General features: G+C 42.4%; 1 protein-coding gene across 1 annotated transcript in view; it reads left to right on the top strand.

Annotated features, from left to right (window-relative positions):
• The window catches only part of dock1 (dedicator of cytokinesis 1), a 254821-nt gene that overhangs the window by 137956 nt on the left and 98927 nt on the right, over window positions 1-17938 (top strand). The window contains exons 28-29 of the mRNA XM_061225326.1: window positions 13952-14053; window positions 16955-17049. Coding sequence (XP_061081310.1) covers window positions 13952-14053; window positions 16955-17049 — 197 coding nt within the window. The remainder of the gene's footprint in view (window positions 1-13951; window positions 14054-16954; window positions 17050-17938) is intronic.

A 17938-nucleotide genomic window follows, 5' to 3' on the forward strand; every position in this document is an offset into this window, starting at 1 on the left:
TCACATGCACACACAGCTTATCCCATTAAATACACTATGTGTATATTCAAAAGAACATATTTTTATCTTCAATTGTGTGACTTGAGGAAGAACAGCATTTTGGAATTTATACAGATACTCATTTCATTATAATCAAGAGCATTGGGATTTGTTTTGTGTAGGTTGACTTGGGGATATAAAAAAATAATAATAATAATAATAAAAAACACTAAAAACATGCCCTGTATATAAATTCAGATATGAAGGAATGGAAAAGAAAAAAAAAGAGATGAAAAGACCTTTGCGAACCAGACCTGTTTTGCCGCGGCAATACTCGGGACACACTGCTGAGATGGGTTTGCTCTTCCAGGTCAGAGGTCATGCAATATACTAGCAATCAGAATTCAAGAAGCACTGTCAGGGAAGCCTGTGGTCTCTCGGTCGAAATGACTTTTCTTTGAAAGCTGCAACACCCAGGCCACAAATGAGATGTTCTGGGTAGAGCCCAGGTCTCCACGGAGACCGGCGTGCAACATGGCCTCCGGCCACTTGCTCCAGCGTCTCCTCTGACCACGACCCCCAGGAGTGCTCACCCTGTGCTGAACCTCCTCCTCAGCCTAATTCCACGTTGCAAAATATGATATCCTTTGTTTGTCACATTTGACGGCTGTGTAAGCAAACATTAATTTTAGCCTTGCACGCGGGTAAGTAAGACAAATTGTCTTGCCCACAGAAAGACAGGCTAATGTACCATCCCTCTTTTTAATCAGCCTCGCACCTCTGCGGCAATACATTTTCCTTGGGTACCGGAAGGGGCTTCAAGTTTTGAAAATGATAGAAATGGTCTCGCTGCTGACATTAATTGGTTTCACAATCACTTATCTAAATGTTATTTGAGGTTCTGTATGCTGCGCTGTGAACGGAATATAGGCAACGAGAGCCCACAGACAGGAACTCCTCAATGACGGCAATGTAATACTACATTTCGAAATTAAGTGTATAGCAATGGAAGCATGATACGGCTAATATGTTTTCTTTTTTTGTTAACTTGCTACTCAGGATCTTTTTTTTGCATAATGGTATATATCTATGGTATAATTTCTTATGATGCTATATTTCATTGTAAAAGGTACCATTCATTGAACTGAATAATTGCAATTCTTGGTTTTAGCATCCTCTAGGGTTTAGAGAATCCTTAGTCTTTCAGAAGTTTTAAAACTTGATTTAAAGTCTTCATCAAAGCCATATCAAATTTTATTTTCATCTCCAAACTGCAAAGCTTGATAATACTATTCACAGTATCACTTTAATATTGAAATGGATAATTAATTTGGTTTAGAGATTAATCCAATCTGGGAATTTTCACTTTCTTCTTTGCTGCAACCAACAAAATGTATTTTATTTAAATGCTTTAGTGTCATTTTAATTTGAGCTTTTTTAAGCTCTGTTCCATTGTTCAAATTGGCATTGTAACACTACAGACTTAAACATTCAGCTGTAATGCATTTTAATATGGGGCATTGCAATCAGCCAAGTTTTAAGCATTCAACAATATCATCAGCAATCATCAGCTTTAATTTTAAGGAGAGTGTGCATTCCTGCTTTGGATGTTCATATGCATAGATCCTTTTAAATTGACATAGGGTACAGTTTAATTATTTATGATAATAGTATATTTTTATTTAGCTAATGCTTTTATCCAAAGCGATTTACAATGCAGCTGATTCGACTAAGCAGTGGACAATCCCCCCTGGAGCAATGCGGGGTTAAGGGCCTTGCTCATGGGCCCAACAACAGTGCGGATTTTATCATGGCTACACTGGGGCTTGAACCACCAACCATCCTGGTCCCAGTCATGTACTTTAGCTACTGGGCTACAGGCCGCCCCTTGTGTTTGCTATTTTGAATCCCCATCACTTGCTAAGTTAGTGTAGTTAGTAGATGTAGCTAACGTATTGCAATGGGAGACTGGGCGAACACACATGCTGGCTGCTGGAACACCTGCTCTTACGCACCAGGCTTTCCTCTCTTTTTCTCAACCTCTCATCCATCTATTCTGCATTCTGGACAAGGCCTTGGCAGTAATGTAATGAAAACACAAAGACCCTTCCTTTGGAGAAGACTGGGGCCAGAACTCAATCTGTCACCGTCAACAATCCCTTAATGCCTTCAAAGTGATGGACTCCCGTTGCCCCTCCGGAGCGCTCGTCACCGGGACCGCCGTGATGTAATAAAGTCCTCGCATCAGCGTTCTTCTCCAATGATTAAACCGCAACACCGTCTGAATGTGATTTCAGAAGCTTATCTCTTCATAACCGTCCGTCGTGTCATTTACCCCATCTGTACTTTTGCACGCCTTCACTGAATTATGGTGTCCAGGTTGATTTCACAGTTGATTTCTAAAGGGAAATATAGTGTTGAACCGGGGGTCACGGATGACTTGGTTGAGTGACTGTAGTCCAAGTCAGCACGTCTGGATTGGACAGGGTTCAGTCATGTTACAAATTCATTCATCGGTATCTCTTCTTCCTTTCCTTTCTAAAACTATAGAACGAGCTGCTTCTACTCAACTTTCTTCTTTGTTTTCTAACAACAACCTGCTAGACCCCCATCAGTCTGGCTTCAGATCGGGCCACTCGACAGAGACTGCGCTCCTCTCCGTCAGTGAGTCACTTCATGCCGCACGAGCAGCCTCCCTCTCCTCTATCCTCATTCTTCTAGATCTCTCTGCTGCCTTCGACACTGTGGATCACTCCATCCTCCTGTCTGCCCTGTCAGCAACGGGCATCTGTGGCACAGCCCTGGACTGGATTGAGTCCTACCTCTCTGGTCGCTCCTTCCAGGTTGCCTGGGCTGGTTCGGTATCGACACCTCGGCCCCTCGCCACAGGGGTTCCCCAGGGCTCAGTCCTTGGCCCGCTTCTTTTTTCTCTCTACACTCGCTCCCTTGGCCCTGTGATCACTGCACATGGGCTATCCTACCACTGCTATGCGGACGATACCCAACTCTTCGTCTCATTCCCGCCGTCTGATACGCAGGTTTCAGCCCGTATCTCTGCTTGCCTGAGGGACATCCAGAGCTGGATGGACAACCACCATCTAAAGCTCAACCCAGGTAAAACTGAAATGATATTCATCCCTGCTAATACTTCTCCCCATCTGGATCTCTCCATCTCTCTCGGGGATACCACACTCACGCCGTCACCCAGTGCAAGGAACCTCGGCGTGGTGATGGACAGCAGACTGTCCCTTTCCGAGAACATTGCGGCGGTGACCCGGTCTTGCAGGTTCTTCCTCTACAACATACGGAGAATCCGCCCCTTTCTCACCCCCTACTCGACCCAGCTCCTGGTCCAAGCGATGGTTCTGTCCCGCCTGGACTACTGCAATTCCCTCTTGGCTGGCCTCCCAGCGTCCGCCATCAGACCCCTCCAACTCATCCAGAATGCAGCAGCTCGTCTGGTCTTCAACCTTCCCAAATACTCACACGTCACCCCCCTGCTTACTTCCCTCCACTGGCTGCCTGTCATGGCTCGCATCAAATTCAAAACATTGGTGCTAGCCTTCCAAGCAGTTAAAGGGTCTTCCCCAGCTTATCTGCAAAAAATCATCAGACCCTACACCCCTACCAGACCTCTTCGTTCAGCCTCCACAGGCCGCTTGGCACCTCCCCCTCTCAGAACCTCCACCTCACGCTCACGACTACTGTCTGTTCTGGCTCCACGGTGGTGGAACGAACTCCCCGTTGAGGTCAGAACTATAGAATCTCTCCCCACCTTCAAGCGCAAGCTGAAGACGCACCTCTTCAAGCAGCACCTCTCCCCATCCCTCCCTACCTCCCTGTGAACCTTAATTGTTGTCTCTGTGACTTGCTTTGTGTATCGGTATTTTTAGTTGGCTAGGTAAGCAGTGTTTGGATAGTTAACTTTGGTCACTTTTGCTCGTTTGTTTGTTTGTTTGTTCAAAAAAAAAAAAAAAAAAAAAAAAAATGGCCCTTGTCCTTATCTTTGTTGTACAGGTAGCAGTTGAAATTGTACTTACCTCTAGGGTCTTTCAGCGAACTTATCCCTGGTTATGGGTATGCACTTTGTTGTACGTCGCTCTGGATAAGAGCGTCTGCCAAATGCCAATAATGTAATGTAATGTAATGTAATAAGTCATAAAATGCGCTTTTTTCTCCATATTTATGAAATGGTGTAAATAGACTAGGTTCGATGTGGCGGATGCATGTAAATGTGTCCTTGAAAAGGGAATGTCTTTTGAAGGACGAGAGATGAAAGTGCCTCAGTTTGCACTCTGTGGTTTACCTCGAAACATAATGTAATGCGCTGTACAATTGTAAGTCCTCTTTACGATACCTGTTTGGACTATAAGCAGGATTTGTTCCACCTTGGTCTGAGTTCTTCTTGATAAGTAATTCAATGCATGTCCTTGGAGACACAGAATAAAGTAGGTTATATATTGTGTAATGTGATGTTCTGTGTATTTTATCAAATTGTGGCGCTACGTAACCAAGTTTCCCTGAGACATTCATCTTTATTGGATGAAGGGTGCATTTATCTCACGAACATGCAGGATGAAGCACCCCAGTATTTGTATTCTGCGGAGTACGTGTGGACCAGATGTTCACACCTATCCCACCTGTGTAAACCGTGGTTACATTATTGGTGGTTTAGGATGATGCACTGCTTGGATGGGAGTCTACATTTCTAAGCGTGTTTTAGCCATCATTTAGCAAGTTCAGCCTGCATGGTTTTGGGCAAACCGTGCCTCATTTCTTGGCGAGTGTACCGTATATATGCATTATTCCATGACCCCAAACATCAATGTCACATTTCCTGAGAATACTGTTTTATTAATACATTGTCCTAGGCAATTAAAGCAATATAAAACATACCATGTCTGGATATTCAACAAATTGTCATTTCGCTGACATCTCCTTGCCGAGTTATCCGAGCCTACCCTGGCTGTAAGTAAGTCAGTATTGATGGGCCGCAGTAAAACTGGAACGAGGGCTTAACGCAAAGTATGTGTCGTAAGTCCGTTTTATTTGTCTCGGCCCTTAAAAAACCGTGTCCATGGATACCCGCCTCAGAGCAGCACAAATATATGGCGGGGGAAGCGGCTGCTTCAGGCCTGCACAAGCTTGTTGGCTCTCACATAAGACCTCATTTAAAGACGGAGGAAGAAACAGCAGCGGGCGGCCACCTTCTGAATCTCCAGAGAGGGGTGAGGGGCCTATATCAGCCTGTAGCCTAGTGGCTCATGTGCCTGACTGGGACCTGGAAGGTTGGTTGTTCAAGCCCCAGTGTAGCCACAATAAGATCAGTGTGGCTGTTGGGGAAACTCCTGATTGCCCCAGGGGGGGATTGCCCCCTGCTTAGTCTAATGAACTGTACTGTAAGTCACTTTGGATAAAAGTGTCAGCTAATTAACGTAACGTAAAGTAATGGAGGACTTCTGCCCTGGTTTGGAAGCTCTAGGCAGAAAGGACCCATTTTTTTAATGATGTTAAGATTTTGGAGGCACCATTACAGCACTTATCTCCCACCCCGGCACAAGTCATCCTTGTGATGGACACGGGCTTTTGAGAGAGGAGGATTTGAGTGTGTAATACGGATCCTTTGTTAGAAATTGTAAAAAATAAATGATAAAAAATTACATAAAATAATAAAAATGCAGAATGTATAAGCTACCTCCCTTAATCAACATTCTTCTCATCCATATGCCTTCTATAAGGATTTGTCTATCTTCTTTCTGAAAAGCCTTCACAGCTGGATAAAATAGTTTGTATCACCGTTACAAACAGCATGCGAATGTTCTTTCTTTCCTCGAGGCTCAGTCATCACCGCCGTCTTTTGAAATGTCTTGGTCGTGCTCAGGATGGCACAGTTGCCGTGCTGTATAAACAGCGAGTGGAGAATCGCCCGCAGAAGAGTATCACCAGCATTTAATTTGCCCTAATGGATCATTCCCTCCATTAATGGGCACGCTTGGTAAAACAACAATTACTTCTGTTTGGGATCTCGAGGATCAGTCCTGCCCGCGCTTAATATGTTCAATGGGAACACAAATGAATGGAGGTTTCATAACGATGGGCCCTAATGTGAAACCAAACCTCTTTCACGGGGGCGGTGACGGGTTTTATGTGCCTGGTCAGCCAGTGCCCCTGGAATACTGAATAACTTCTCAGAAATCATTCATATACTTCATGTGCTTGTGTCAGATGGGGGCACTCTGAATGTTAAAATTGTGAGCTGTCAATCTCAGATACAGTAATCCAAGGGTAAATAGCACATTTGAACATAATTTTAATATCATTGCGACTTAAATATTGTAAGTTTAACAAATTTGTTAACCTTAACAGTAAGTGAAAAGTCCTCAAAGTCCTTTCATTTCATCTGATTTCATTTTCATCTTTCACCTCTTTAGGTTAATGACTTTTAATGAGTTACGTTCAGAACTGCACAATGATTTGCAGTGTCTAAATGAATATATACAAGAAGGAAAGGTCACATTTATAGTTCTACTCTATTTTTGTTTCACCACCCAACTGGCCAGCATTCAGTTAATTCGCTAAATGGATAAAATTAGCTAATGTGAATGTCGCCAGTTGAAGCAGCCTAGGTCCAAAGAAAAAATAATTGTTGCTTAGTAACCAAATGAATTCAGCTGAATGATGCACCACTCAATCAATGAAATCATTACTTGAAATTGTTGTGTGTGTTTCTTTGGTGATGTATTATGAGATATACTCTACTGTGTATAGACACAATTTAATTAAATAAATATGACACTTCAGCCCATGGTTTATCATGTATTTCCACGGCTAGGGAGTTTGACACTACTGTGCTTTGCATTGTGCCTAACAACCCCCCCCCCCCCCCCCTTAGCTATGCCAATATCCATTATATACCTCAGGTTTCATATCCTTTTATTATTCTTGTCAGATCATTGCATTTAAGCTGAAACGAAAGGCAGAAACGACATTGGTAAACTGAAGCTCACATTTTTGAAGCCTGGTGTTGTTCATAAGAATAGACCCTCCAGTCTATTTAGTCACATCACATTGTTTTACCATCATCTGTGCATTTTCAGCCATGATAGTTTCACTGGGAAGTTGTGCCTTCTAAGAACATAACTAACATGTTGGATAATGACTGCATGGTTGTGTTCACAGTTGTCATTGCGTATCAACATGGCTGATCAGAGGCCGCATTGAGCCCTTTCTTTGGTAATGGTTGCTGTGCCACATCTTCCAGCGTAGACTCGATAGACCAAATGTCAAAGGGCTTCTATTACATTCTCATGCAGTCATCCGCAGGGATTGACTTTGTTGAACACGTAGCCCGCTGTCTTGCTATTTCTTCCCCAGCTCCCTTTCTAACCGTGTTTATCTGCAGTGCTGTTCAGTAATTGGGCTCGTTGTTCACAGAAAAGAACATTAAGCAGCAGTCACTTGTACTCTGCTTTCTAATCAAGCTCACTCTAATTGGTATAAATCGCATTGCTACAATGACACTGCAGTTTAGCCAGTTTAAGCAATTTAGAAATATTTTTCTTTGTCAAAATGCTATTTAGAATTTTTTTTTAAAGTACAATTCACATTCTTTCGCTTCTAGCATGACGTTCAGTAAACGGTAGAACTGAGAGTTGTGTTCTTGTCAACCGGAGTGTTTTTCCTTCGGAAATTGACGTGAAGGAAAGCCTTTTGAAGTTTTGCTTTCTTGGAAACCCCTCAGAGTGTCTGTAAAGTTATGTTTTCTGTAGTCATGAAAGGTTTTTATGTTTTTTGTCGCACGTTTGTGGTTGACTGAATGTTTCTCACCTGTTTTTACAAAAGTGTCATTTTCAACAGGGAGACCGTTTGATTCTAAATACTATTATTGCCCATTGTCATTGTATTATCCCACAAAATAACAAGCGCCTTTTTACAGCGGACCGAGTTGTTTATCATCGAGGCACATGTTTTTGGAATGGATATTTAAGAAAATATATGGTGCTGCAGCACAGTATCTTAAACATTGTTATGGCAGGTTATTTATGGCATCTCCTTGAAGAGTCTTTATTTTCCCCATATGTATCGACCCCAAAATAAATGCTTACGCAAGTCTTATGTGTTTCTCTAAGTCCAGAATCATAAAAAAGAAATTGCTGTACACTTTTTAAATATGTAGGTGGAACTTTTAACGGCTGGCCTCAAGTCATATTTGAAGGTCTTGATACAGAGTGGATGGATTTTTAATGCCGTCTCAGATGTTTCAAAATTCATTCACTGCATAGCAAACAAAAATTCTGTATGTGGGACATAGTATTATAAGACTATGAAAATGCAAAAACAATTTTCAATTTTATTCTCAATGATGTTGTTACTAATTAAAATTTTTCCTTCCACTGCTTAAAAAGTGATATGTTTGTGTTCGTTTTTTTGCCTGTCTGGTTGTCAATGTTGTTATATGATTTATCACAGTATATAAAGTGCAACAGTTCTTGTTTCTCATTTACTCATGCTCGCACTTATGTGATGGCAGTCTTGTTTAGTCCTGCTTGTGTATATGCAAAATCAGTCTTATTTAGTCCTGACGATGGGAGAGTATCCTAATTTAGTCTTCATTGTGTGTTTCTGAGAGCTTAGTGGCAGTTTATAAGGCGAGAATGCTTTTCTTCATCGTCAGGGAAACGCAGCATGCAGAGAAGCAAGATGCTCTATAAAACTGTAATGACTGCCAGTCTACTTTATGCTTTAGAGAGTACTGAATTCTCTGTACCAGCATTCATAAACCAGGAGGTTCTTTTGTGGTAGTTCCTTGGGTAAAAATAAGCGAAGGACAAGATAAGAGCTCTTTTGCTGAGCCAGGGAGGTAGGCTGCCCCCTCATGAGCAGTCACAAGATGGACCTGTCATTGTAAATGGAGTCGGCCATCTTGATTACAACTGCAACAGTGTCTTTGTTAAAGGGAAAATGACGCCTCACCTTCTGTTTCTCCTTCAGAGCGCTCTTGAGCGATGGCTGTCTGACATCGCACCAGGAAGGGACTTTGAATGTCGTGCGTCTTGTTAAAGTGTAAACCAGATGGGATTTTAATAGCTTGGCTGGCGACCAGCGTGCGATTCCTTTGTAAAGTGAAATCCCGGGCTGAGGTTCTCCGCATTGAAAGAAAATGACGACGTGCTGATTTGAATTCCGAAAGCGTCGTGCTTTTGCATGAGCCATACCAAACATCTTGGCCCTCCCGGTGCCCGTCTGACTGATAGCTGCAGCGATCAGACGGGACTAAACACACACATAACGATTTCACCAGGAGACCCAATCTTCACCAAAATAACTTTCCTTCAAACTGTGTTTTGTCACTCAAAATATGTGTGCAATGGCTAATTGGATGCGACTGTAATGGATTCAGACTGCATTGCATGGGGATATTACATCATGTATTAAACATCAGCAAAATTACAGAAATCAAATGCATTGCAATATCGGCTTATATCAGTCTAAACATTTCAATCTATTCCTGTGTGGGGGGTTAAATTGGAGTTCATTTTATTTTCCAGCTGTTGGATCGAGAACATTTGTAACATGAAGAGGGATCTGACTGCCAATAAATGTTTTAGTCTCATTGTATATCTCCTCCCATAGTTCCATGAGATTTGTATCTATAGATTCTTTATATAGAGACTTCTAGTGTGAGCTATGTGTTGCTGTGGATAACATCGTCGCCTCGCAAAAAAAACATCCTGGGTTTGAATCCTGACCGGGGCCGGTCTGTGTGGAGTATGCATTTTGCTATTCATTTTTCAATCCTTCTACCAGCCTTATCCCTATCCCAGTCTTCCTCCTTCTCCAATAGAATTTACTTGTGGATGGTACATTTTGGGAGGAGTTGAGGAGGGAGGTGGGGTTCAGGCCCATACAGTCCTGACATTTTCAATACAGATTTTGTCTGATTTGAAATGTGTATTTTAGTTATTTACATTACTCTAAAATGAGCACTGTGCCAAATACTATACTTGTGGGGTAGCCCAGAGGTACAGGATGAGTGAAACTGGACAATTTTGGCTCAGCTTTGATACAGTATGTAGGTCATTCATTATTACAACTACAGTTCAGATTTTCAAAGGGGGTAGAATATCCAATATGGAAATGACCATGAATAACAAATGGCTGAGTTACATTATTATTGTGGAATAGTGGAAATTAAAGCTTTTAGCTCTACATTATGGGTCTCAAATTAATATCTGCGTTAGTAAAATCAGCGGTGTCTGTGTTGTCCCCGTTACCATTTTATTTATGCATTGTATTCAGAATAAAGAAGTAATTTTGAATACATGATAACAATATAATAAATGATATAAATTTGATAATGTATTATTATTTGTATTATTATAAAGTGCTAATTAAGAAAATTATGCATTTCATTGTCCATTAGACTTACACATTTGATAATAATCAGGTTGCTAGATAAATAGGTGTGTTGGCCATCACATGGTTAGAATTTCAGATTTGCCTTTCATTCAGAGGTAAAGCCATATTAGATTATTCCCTATGTTCTCATATTCCCTACATTATTCTTTCAATATTATTTCAGATAATTGCCGTGGAATTCATTTTTCATACGTATATTTTTTCATGGTTTGTATGTGAAGTAATGTGGTATATATATTCTTCCTCGACCTGTCAGCCGCCTTCGATACAGTCAACCATGAGATTCTGCTCTCATCGCTGTCTGCGATGGGTGTCACAGGTTCTGCACTCGCTTGGTTTTCCTCCTACCTCTCTGGTCGCTCCTACCAGGTGACTTGGAGGGGCGCAGTCTCCGACCCTCAACCCCTACGAACTGGAGTCCCGCAGGGCTCGGTTCTTGGGCCTCTCCTCTTCTCGCTATACACCATGTCTCTTGGTTCTTTTCTTATCACTCCTACGCTGATGACACCCAACTCTTCATTTCCTTCCCCCCCGACACCCAAATCACCACACAGATCTCTGCCTGCTTGGCTGATATCTCTGCGTGGATGACTTCCCATCACCTGAAGCTCAACCTTGCCAAAACTGAGCTTGTCTACATCCCTGCTAAGTCCTCTCCGTCAAACGACCTCTCATTGACTGTTGAGGACCTTGTAGTTTCCTCCTCCCTTACGGCAAAGAATCTTGGGGTGACTCTTGATAACTGCCTCACCCTGGCTCCACAAGTATCCTCCACTGCCAGAACCTGCAGGTTCTTTCTGTATAATATACGCCGTATCCGTCATCTCCTGACTGAGAAAGCCACCCAGCTCCTAGTCCAGGCGCTCGTCATTTCCCGCCTGGATTACTGCAACTCCCTCCTAGCCGGTCTCCCAGCGTGTGCCATCAAGCCCCTCCAGCTGGTCTAGAATGCTGCAGCCCGCCTGATCACCAATCAGCCCAGGTCGGCTCATGTCACCCCGCTTCTCATTGGCCTTCACTGGCTTCCCATTGCCGCACGCATCCGTTTCAAGGCCCTAGTGTTGGCATTTCAGGCTGCTAAGGGGACTGCCCCACCTTACATACAATCCCTGATCACTCCCTACTCCCCAGCTAGACCACTCCGGTCTGCCAGCTCTGGTCGCCTTACGGTTCCCTCTCTACGTGCACCTGGTGGTCGAGCTGCACGTTCACGCCTGTTTTCCGTTCTGGTTCCTCAGTGGTGGAATGACTTGCCTACCACTGTCAGAACAGCAGAATCCCTCCCCCTATTTCGACGCAGACTCAAAACCCACCTTTTCAAACTCTACCTTAGTCCTCCCTCCTGATTTCCCCTGCCCCTCCTTTCTGATATCCCTATCCTTGTCTAACCCCCCCCAAAAAAAAATAAAAAAATGCACTTATGATGACAACTATGTTTAGAACAGCATTTCATGTGTATTTTGCTAGTTTCTGGATGTGATGCTCTGACTTATGGTAGAACCTATGCACTTGTAAGTCGCTTTGGATTAAAAGCGTCTGCCAAATGACTAAAATGTAAATGTAAATGTAAATGTATATTATGCAGTGTATACTGTACATAACCACAGACAATGCATAGTAAGGCTGTGACCTGTTTTGCCGTTGCTTTAAAAAACTTTTTCGCTATTCCCTTTTAATCATTTTCTGATTTAGCTTGTTTCCATCTTGTAGCATCTTCTAGAATGTGTGCGATAGGAATGCCCACAAAATGCTAAAATCCAGTGGTGTAGGTGTTTTCACAGCCGCAAAGTAAATAAAGAAAACTGAATCTTTTTCTGCCCTTCCCCCGCACTCCCCTCACGCACTGTCAGTTGTTTAACGGCAGTGCAGCAGGGCAGCTTTGCAGAAACAACAGGGATGCTGAATTTACCTACGTAGCAACAAACGTCTGATTCCCGTGTAGGTGTAGTGATTATGACATTCATTGCTGAATCATGTTTCTCGAGGCACACCATTCATTCCGGTGGGATTTTATGAACCGTGGTAATGGTGAATTCGCTCATGATTTCACATTCCACAGAGCTCGCTTGTGAGAATCGCCACGTCAGCGTTCGTGAGCCGAGTTCGCCCCAGTGTAGCCCTGCATGGCAATTACATTCTTCTCGTGTTTTCAAGGCATTTTTTCCCCCCCTGTTGAAACATTTGTGTTCTTTACGGCTTATCTAACTTCAGGACCAATTTAATTTGAACGAACGCCCATCCTATTTAGCACTCGGTGGATTTTAATTTAACAGTTAGTAAATTTGCTTAAAACTTTTTTCATTCTTCTGACCTTTTTGTATTTGTTGAGCATGTCAATGAAATGGATTTTAAAGTCTTCTATAAATCAACACCTAGCCTCTGTGTAAACCGAAGTAGCCTGCTAATTTAAAGTGTTCATTACACCTGTTTGTGCTTGATTAGTTTTTTATTGGTTGTCGTCATTGGATTTACCTTCTCTCTACTGCTTATCTTATCTTATTTATTCATCTTTGACAGATTATTTGTAAATCCTCTGGAGTCTGAATTAGAGATTGAATAGGTCCAGTTTTCCACTGTTTGCAGAGGGAGAAAAGGAAAAGCAGGTTTTTTATTCCTACATGATCACTTTTTCCAACAGTCTGTTATAAACCTGCTTGACTCTATCCTTCACTCTTACAGTCGGCTGTAGGTCTATGCTGTGCCATAAAACAGGCCTTACCCAGCTTGGATTATCCTTTATTTGTAATGTATTATTTTCTAGTGCAGTGCATAGTGCATTTTGCAGCTCTGCCAGATTTGTAATGTGTGCTCGCAGGGTCCCCTCCTAAACCTTTTTTTGGTCTTGAAGATGATATTTTCCCTGGGTTTTGTTTTTTCCGTGTAATTTCCTTGTCCCTGGACTGCGAGGTGTTTTACCGGTTACATCAGTCATACTCCGCTGGCGGAGGCTCAAATCCGGCCTCCCGCTCCTCGGTGCCAGCACTTTCCCCGCCATTAATTGTGTGGCAGGCCGGCGTGCCCGAGCTGGCTGGCGTCGGCGGGAGCGGAGCCGCGGCGCACTCCGTATTAATCTCCGCCCCAGCAGCGCGCCCCGTAGATTGATGTCCCCCGCTTTAATTGACGAGGTGAAGCTTGTGGCTCTGCTGGTGCCCGTCCAGCTGGAGCCCCCCCAAAGGCTTCAGCTGGCACCGGCATCGAAAAGCAGGTTAACAAGACTGCAAAGAGCCCCCCAAACCCCACTCTCCACATCCTCTGGCCCGATTGTGTTGACATTGCTAATTCTCCCAACTGCCTCCACGCCATCTGCCGTTGCCGTCACTCTGATACAAGTCAATCTTGGTCTCATCTGTCCACACAAGCCTTTTTTTTCCAGAACTCTGCAGGCTTTTTTAGGTACTTCTTCACAAGCTGTGACATGGCCATCCTGCTTTTGCAACTAGTGGTTTGCATCTTGCAGTGCAGCCTCTGTAAAAAGTGTAGTATTCCGCCCCCCGCTAAATGGAGTTAGCGGTTTGTGTGACGGTGTTTTTTTTTTTTTTTTTCTCCCGCACAGGGCAGCTTTGTCGCCAGCATGACAGCCACCCTGAGACAAATGGAGGAGTACCACTACTCTCACTTGATCAACACCTTCGGCAAGATGAGATCGGACGTTGTGGTGAGTGTCCCCCCCCCGCCCAGTGCCGCTCTGTTACCGCCTGTCCCCCGGAGACTCCATCTTCTCTGCCCCCCTCTCCATCACATAGCTTTTTGTTCACTGTCAACAAAATGGAAACGATTTCTCCCCAACAGCCAGAATCGCAGAGGCTACTTTTATAAGGAAGTAATACACGCGAGGCATTCCCTATGCTACCACCTCACTCCCACACATGTTGACAGACGCATTCTTTGATTTCACTTTGGCAAGTGTCATTTGAGAAAGCCCTGTCTTCATTACAGCAGAGCCGTCAAAACTTAATAAGACTGAATCGCTGACAATGAAGTGCCAAATGTAATTTCTGACAATGCCTTGCTAATGTATTGGCTCAGGATAATATATATTTTTCCCACATTCCATTTTTTCTCTCTCGGTTGATCGGTGGGGTGGTGTTGAAGCTAATTGGCGCGAAACATCTGCCGAGCTGTTTGCTCCTCAACACAAACCTTTTGAAGCAGTGTTTTCTGCTGACACAGGGTCTCGAAATAAAATCTACAGCACAGACGAATTCCCAGAAGGCCAGTCCACATTAAAGAATTAGCCCTAAAGCAACCGGGAAAGGGGCGGTGCTGAATCCGATTGACGTTTCGGATTTGAGCTTTGAATATTTGTAGCCTCAGAACAAGATTATTCAAGTGCATTTACAAGCAGCAATGCACTCTAATGTACTGTATGATCACAGCCTCATCTTTTCTGCTGCTCCAAAAATACTCATTTGTTGTGGTTTATAGAAATACAATTATTTGTCCGATTTTAATTATGTAACTGACCACACAAGGTGTGGAAAAGGTGGAAATGTGCGATAAGCTCACCAGTTAATTGCACCATACTTCACTCAGACCTAAATAGTTAATTGCAATAATGTCAGCAATAGACAAAACTAATGACTATAATCTAAAATCACAGATTACAAAAAAAACTGTAGCCAACTGTGAGTTGTTGTTAATGCTCCGAATCAAAGTTTGTAGTCTATAACTTGCTTGTAGAACTAGTGTGGTCATTACCAGATTTAATTAGGACATTTACAGCATTATATTACTGCTCTTGTTTTTCCAGATGTATAGCACTTATCAATATGCGGCAGATGTTGCAGGGATACTAACATTTATAATCATGGAACATAATTGTAAATACATGTAAACATGTAGCCTGTAGCTTCATTAACCAAACAAACAAACTCAGTTTTCGCCAAAGTCATTTTGTTTCAGTTAAATGTTACTATACCACAGGCAGGACTGTGATGAATTTGTTTTACAGGAGCGATAGTCACTCATGGCTAGCAACTACAAAACATAGTGAAATACAATAATTGGATGTGATGGGGAAACTGCTGCATATCATATAATATTATGGAGAAGACTAATGTACGGTTGTTGATAGCTCAACTCAGATATAAGAATATATAAAATGTAAAATGATAAAGAGTGCAACATTTCCAAATCTGTTAATGTTCTCAATTAGATTTTCTCACAAATCCCACATTATTAAAACTCTGAACTAGCCAATAAGCCAGGTTTTTGAGACCCCTATATAAATTAATAAGTATGCCAAATATGATCATCTGTAATTTGTTATCCAGTGTACATATGAATCATTTTGTCCAGTAAAGTAAGGTCATATTTAGCCAGTATGGCTGAATTCAAACGCGCCATCCATGTGTCGGTAATGTGTTTTAGGGAAGAGATGAGTTGTCGAGAGAAGGGCAGATGATGAGATTTGACAGTAGATTGATTTTTCAGCATGTTACAGGGAAGGTAGGTTTATTTCAGCGCCCCGGCAAAGCAATCACTGTGATGAAGACAGGCCTCTTTTCAAAGATTTATCCTGACTTGGCTGGCATGGGCCATTGCGTCATTTCTGAAACGGGCAGTGCTTGACAGTTGGAGATTTCCCAAACCAAGTCACCCAAGGTCTAGTAACTCCAAACGCCTTGGTGAGAGTTATGGCATATGACGATAATAAACAATACATTACGCACACTAAAACCATTATTATGTAAATATTACCATGTTATTAACATGTTAGTACTGATTTTCTCATCATACATAGAATTCAGTTTATTAATGTATGATGTTGTGCCTGTGATCTGATGTTTCATATCATTACCAATGTCAACATTAACTATCTTCAATTATGTACAAGTCATAATCTTCATACATATATGATTTGTGTCCATAGTGTTTATGCCATTATTCAGACCTGATAAATATGTTATTAATGCTTCACTTTTTATTTTCTTTATCGCATCATCAAGGCGCGAGAGCAGGCACAAGTATGATGCAATCGCATGATAGATTCTGTTTGATGTTTAAGCACAACACTTTCATTTTGAGAATTCCTTTCATGTACCTAAAAGGGCCTCATTTTATGCCCTCCCTGGGAGTTTATTCAGATTTCTTTCTTTAACCTACCTTTAGTGCTACCAGCGGTGTTCCATGTCTTTCTTCAAATGTTGTATGTAAAGGTTGCAGAAATGAATTATAATAATTTAAACAATAGCAGCACCCTGTGTGCGCCTACGGAAATAAAAATGTGTTTTATCTAGGAGGGAAGGCGAATAAGAGCAGGTCACTCACAGGCAGTTAAACTCAAGGAGAGGGCCAGGTGTGTCTAACATACCCCAGAGAGATTTAGAATTGTGATCTGGCGCTCTGCAAGTTGCTTGTAAATATCATTGTCTGCCTTGCCCTTCAAACAGAGGTCCGTTCAACACATTATTCACCTTAAACCTTAAAAACCAATCTCAAATCTATTTCCCATCTGGGTTTCTGAGGCCCTTTCCACTTTATTATAGATTTCTCCTTATCTTCCCGGGGTTGAGAATAGAAGTCCTCATTTCAGTCGCTTCCTGTTCTGTTTCAGGATTTCCTGATGGAAACATTTATCATGTTCAAGGACCTCATCGGGAAGAACGTCTACCCCGCCGACTGGGTCATAATGAACATGATGCAGAATAAGTAAGTACCGGCCAAGGACTCGGCAAATCCCGGCGCCCGCATCACCACATCGCTTTGATCTCCCCCAGCGGTCGTTGCCTAGGAACGGCGGCCGGAATCACGCTAGGTCGTCTTTAATGTTTTCGTTCCACGCGATAAAAAATGGAGGGTCTCGTTCGCCGACGTGCCGGATGATGAGGCACGGGCTCAAATGAGGACATGAATTATGAACAGGGTCACGTTTCTACCGCCGCTAATCTCCAAAGTTTGCGGCACGGCGTCTTGTCACTTTGTTGTCTCTATTGTTTTATTAATGCTTCTCCAGCCATCTTTCTCTCAAACGTATGCCGTTGGGAGGGAAATAAAAATTGATTGAATCTTAAAGGGCTGCTTATCAAGCAAGTCGTAAGAAAATCCCTTTGTTTAATGTTTGGACTTCATATAATATTTATATGCGAATGGCGCGTAATAATCATGAGTTATCATCATGAATAATAATAATCGGATTGTTATTTTCACATGCTCAAATATACATTTGCAGATATGTAAATGTCGGTGTGTACCTTCCTGCAGTAACTGCAGAACAAATATTTTGACAGAAGCTGAATTATTCCTTTTTTTTTCAACTGTCTTAATATTCTGTTATGCAAAGTTGAATGATGGTGATGAATTTGTTTCCATTATCCAAACTGACTTCCGATCTTGTTCAGTGTCTTCATGATAATGTAATTCCATACGTTCGGTTGCAGAAGTATTGTACATGAAATGCATTTGCGAGCGTTCAGAGTCTGTCTCAGGCAGTGACCTCTTTACAGGCACTATCATTCTGATGCCGTCGATTAGAGCTGAAATCCCTGTACCCATCAGAAATGCGTAATTCTCAAAAATCTAAATATGGAAGCCGCTCTTG

The sequence above is a fragment of the Conger conger genome, chromosome 2 (assembly GCF_963514075.1).
Source record: "Conger conger chromosome 2, fConCon1.1, whole genome shotgun sequence".
In the NCBI taxonomy this organism is placed as follows: Eukaryota; Metazoa; Chordata; class Actinopteri; order Anguilliformes; family Congridae; genus Conger; species Conger conger.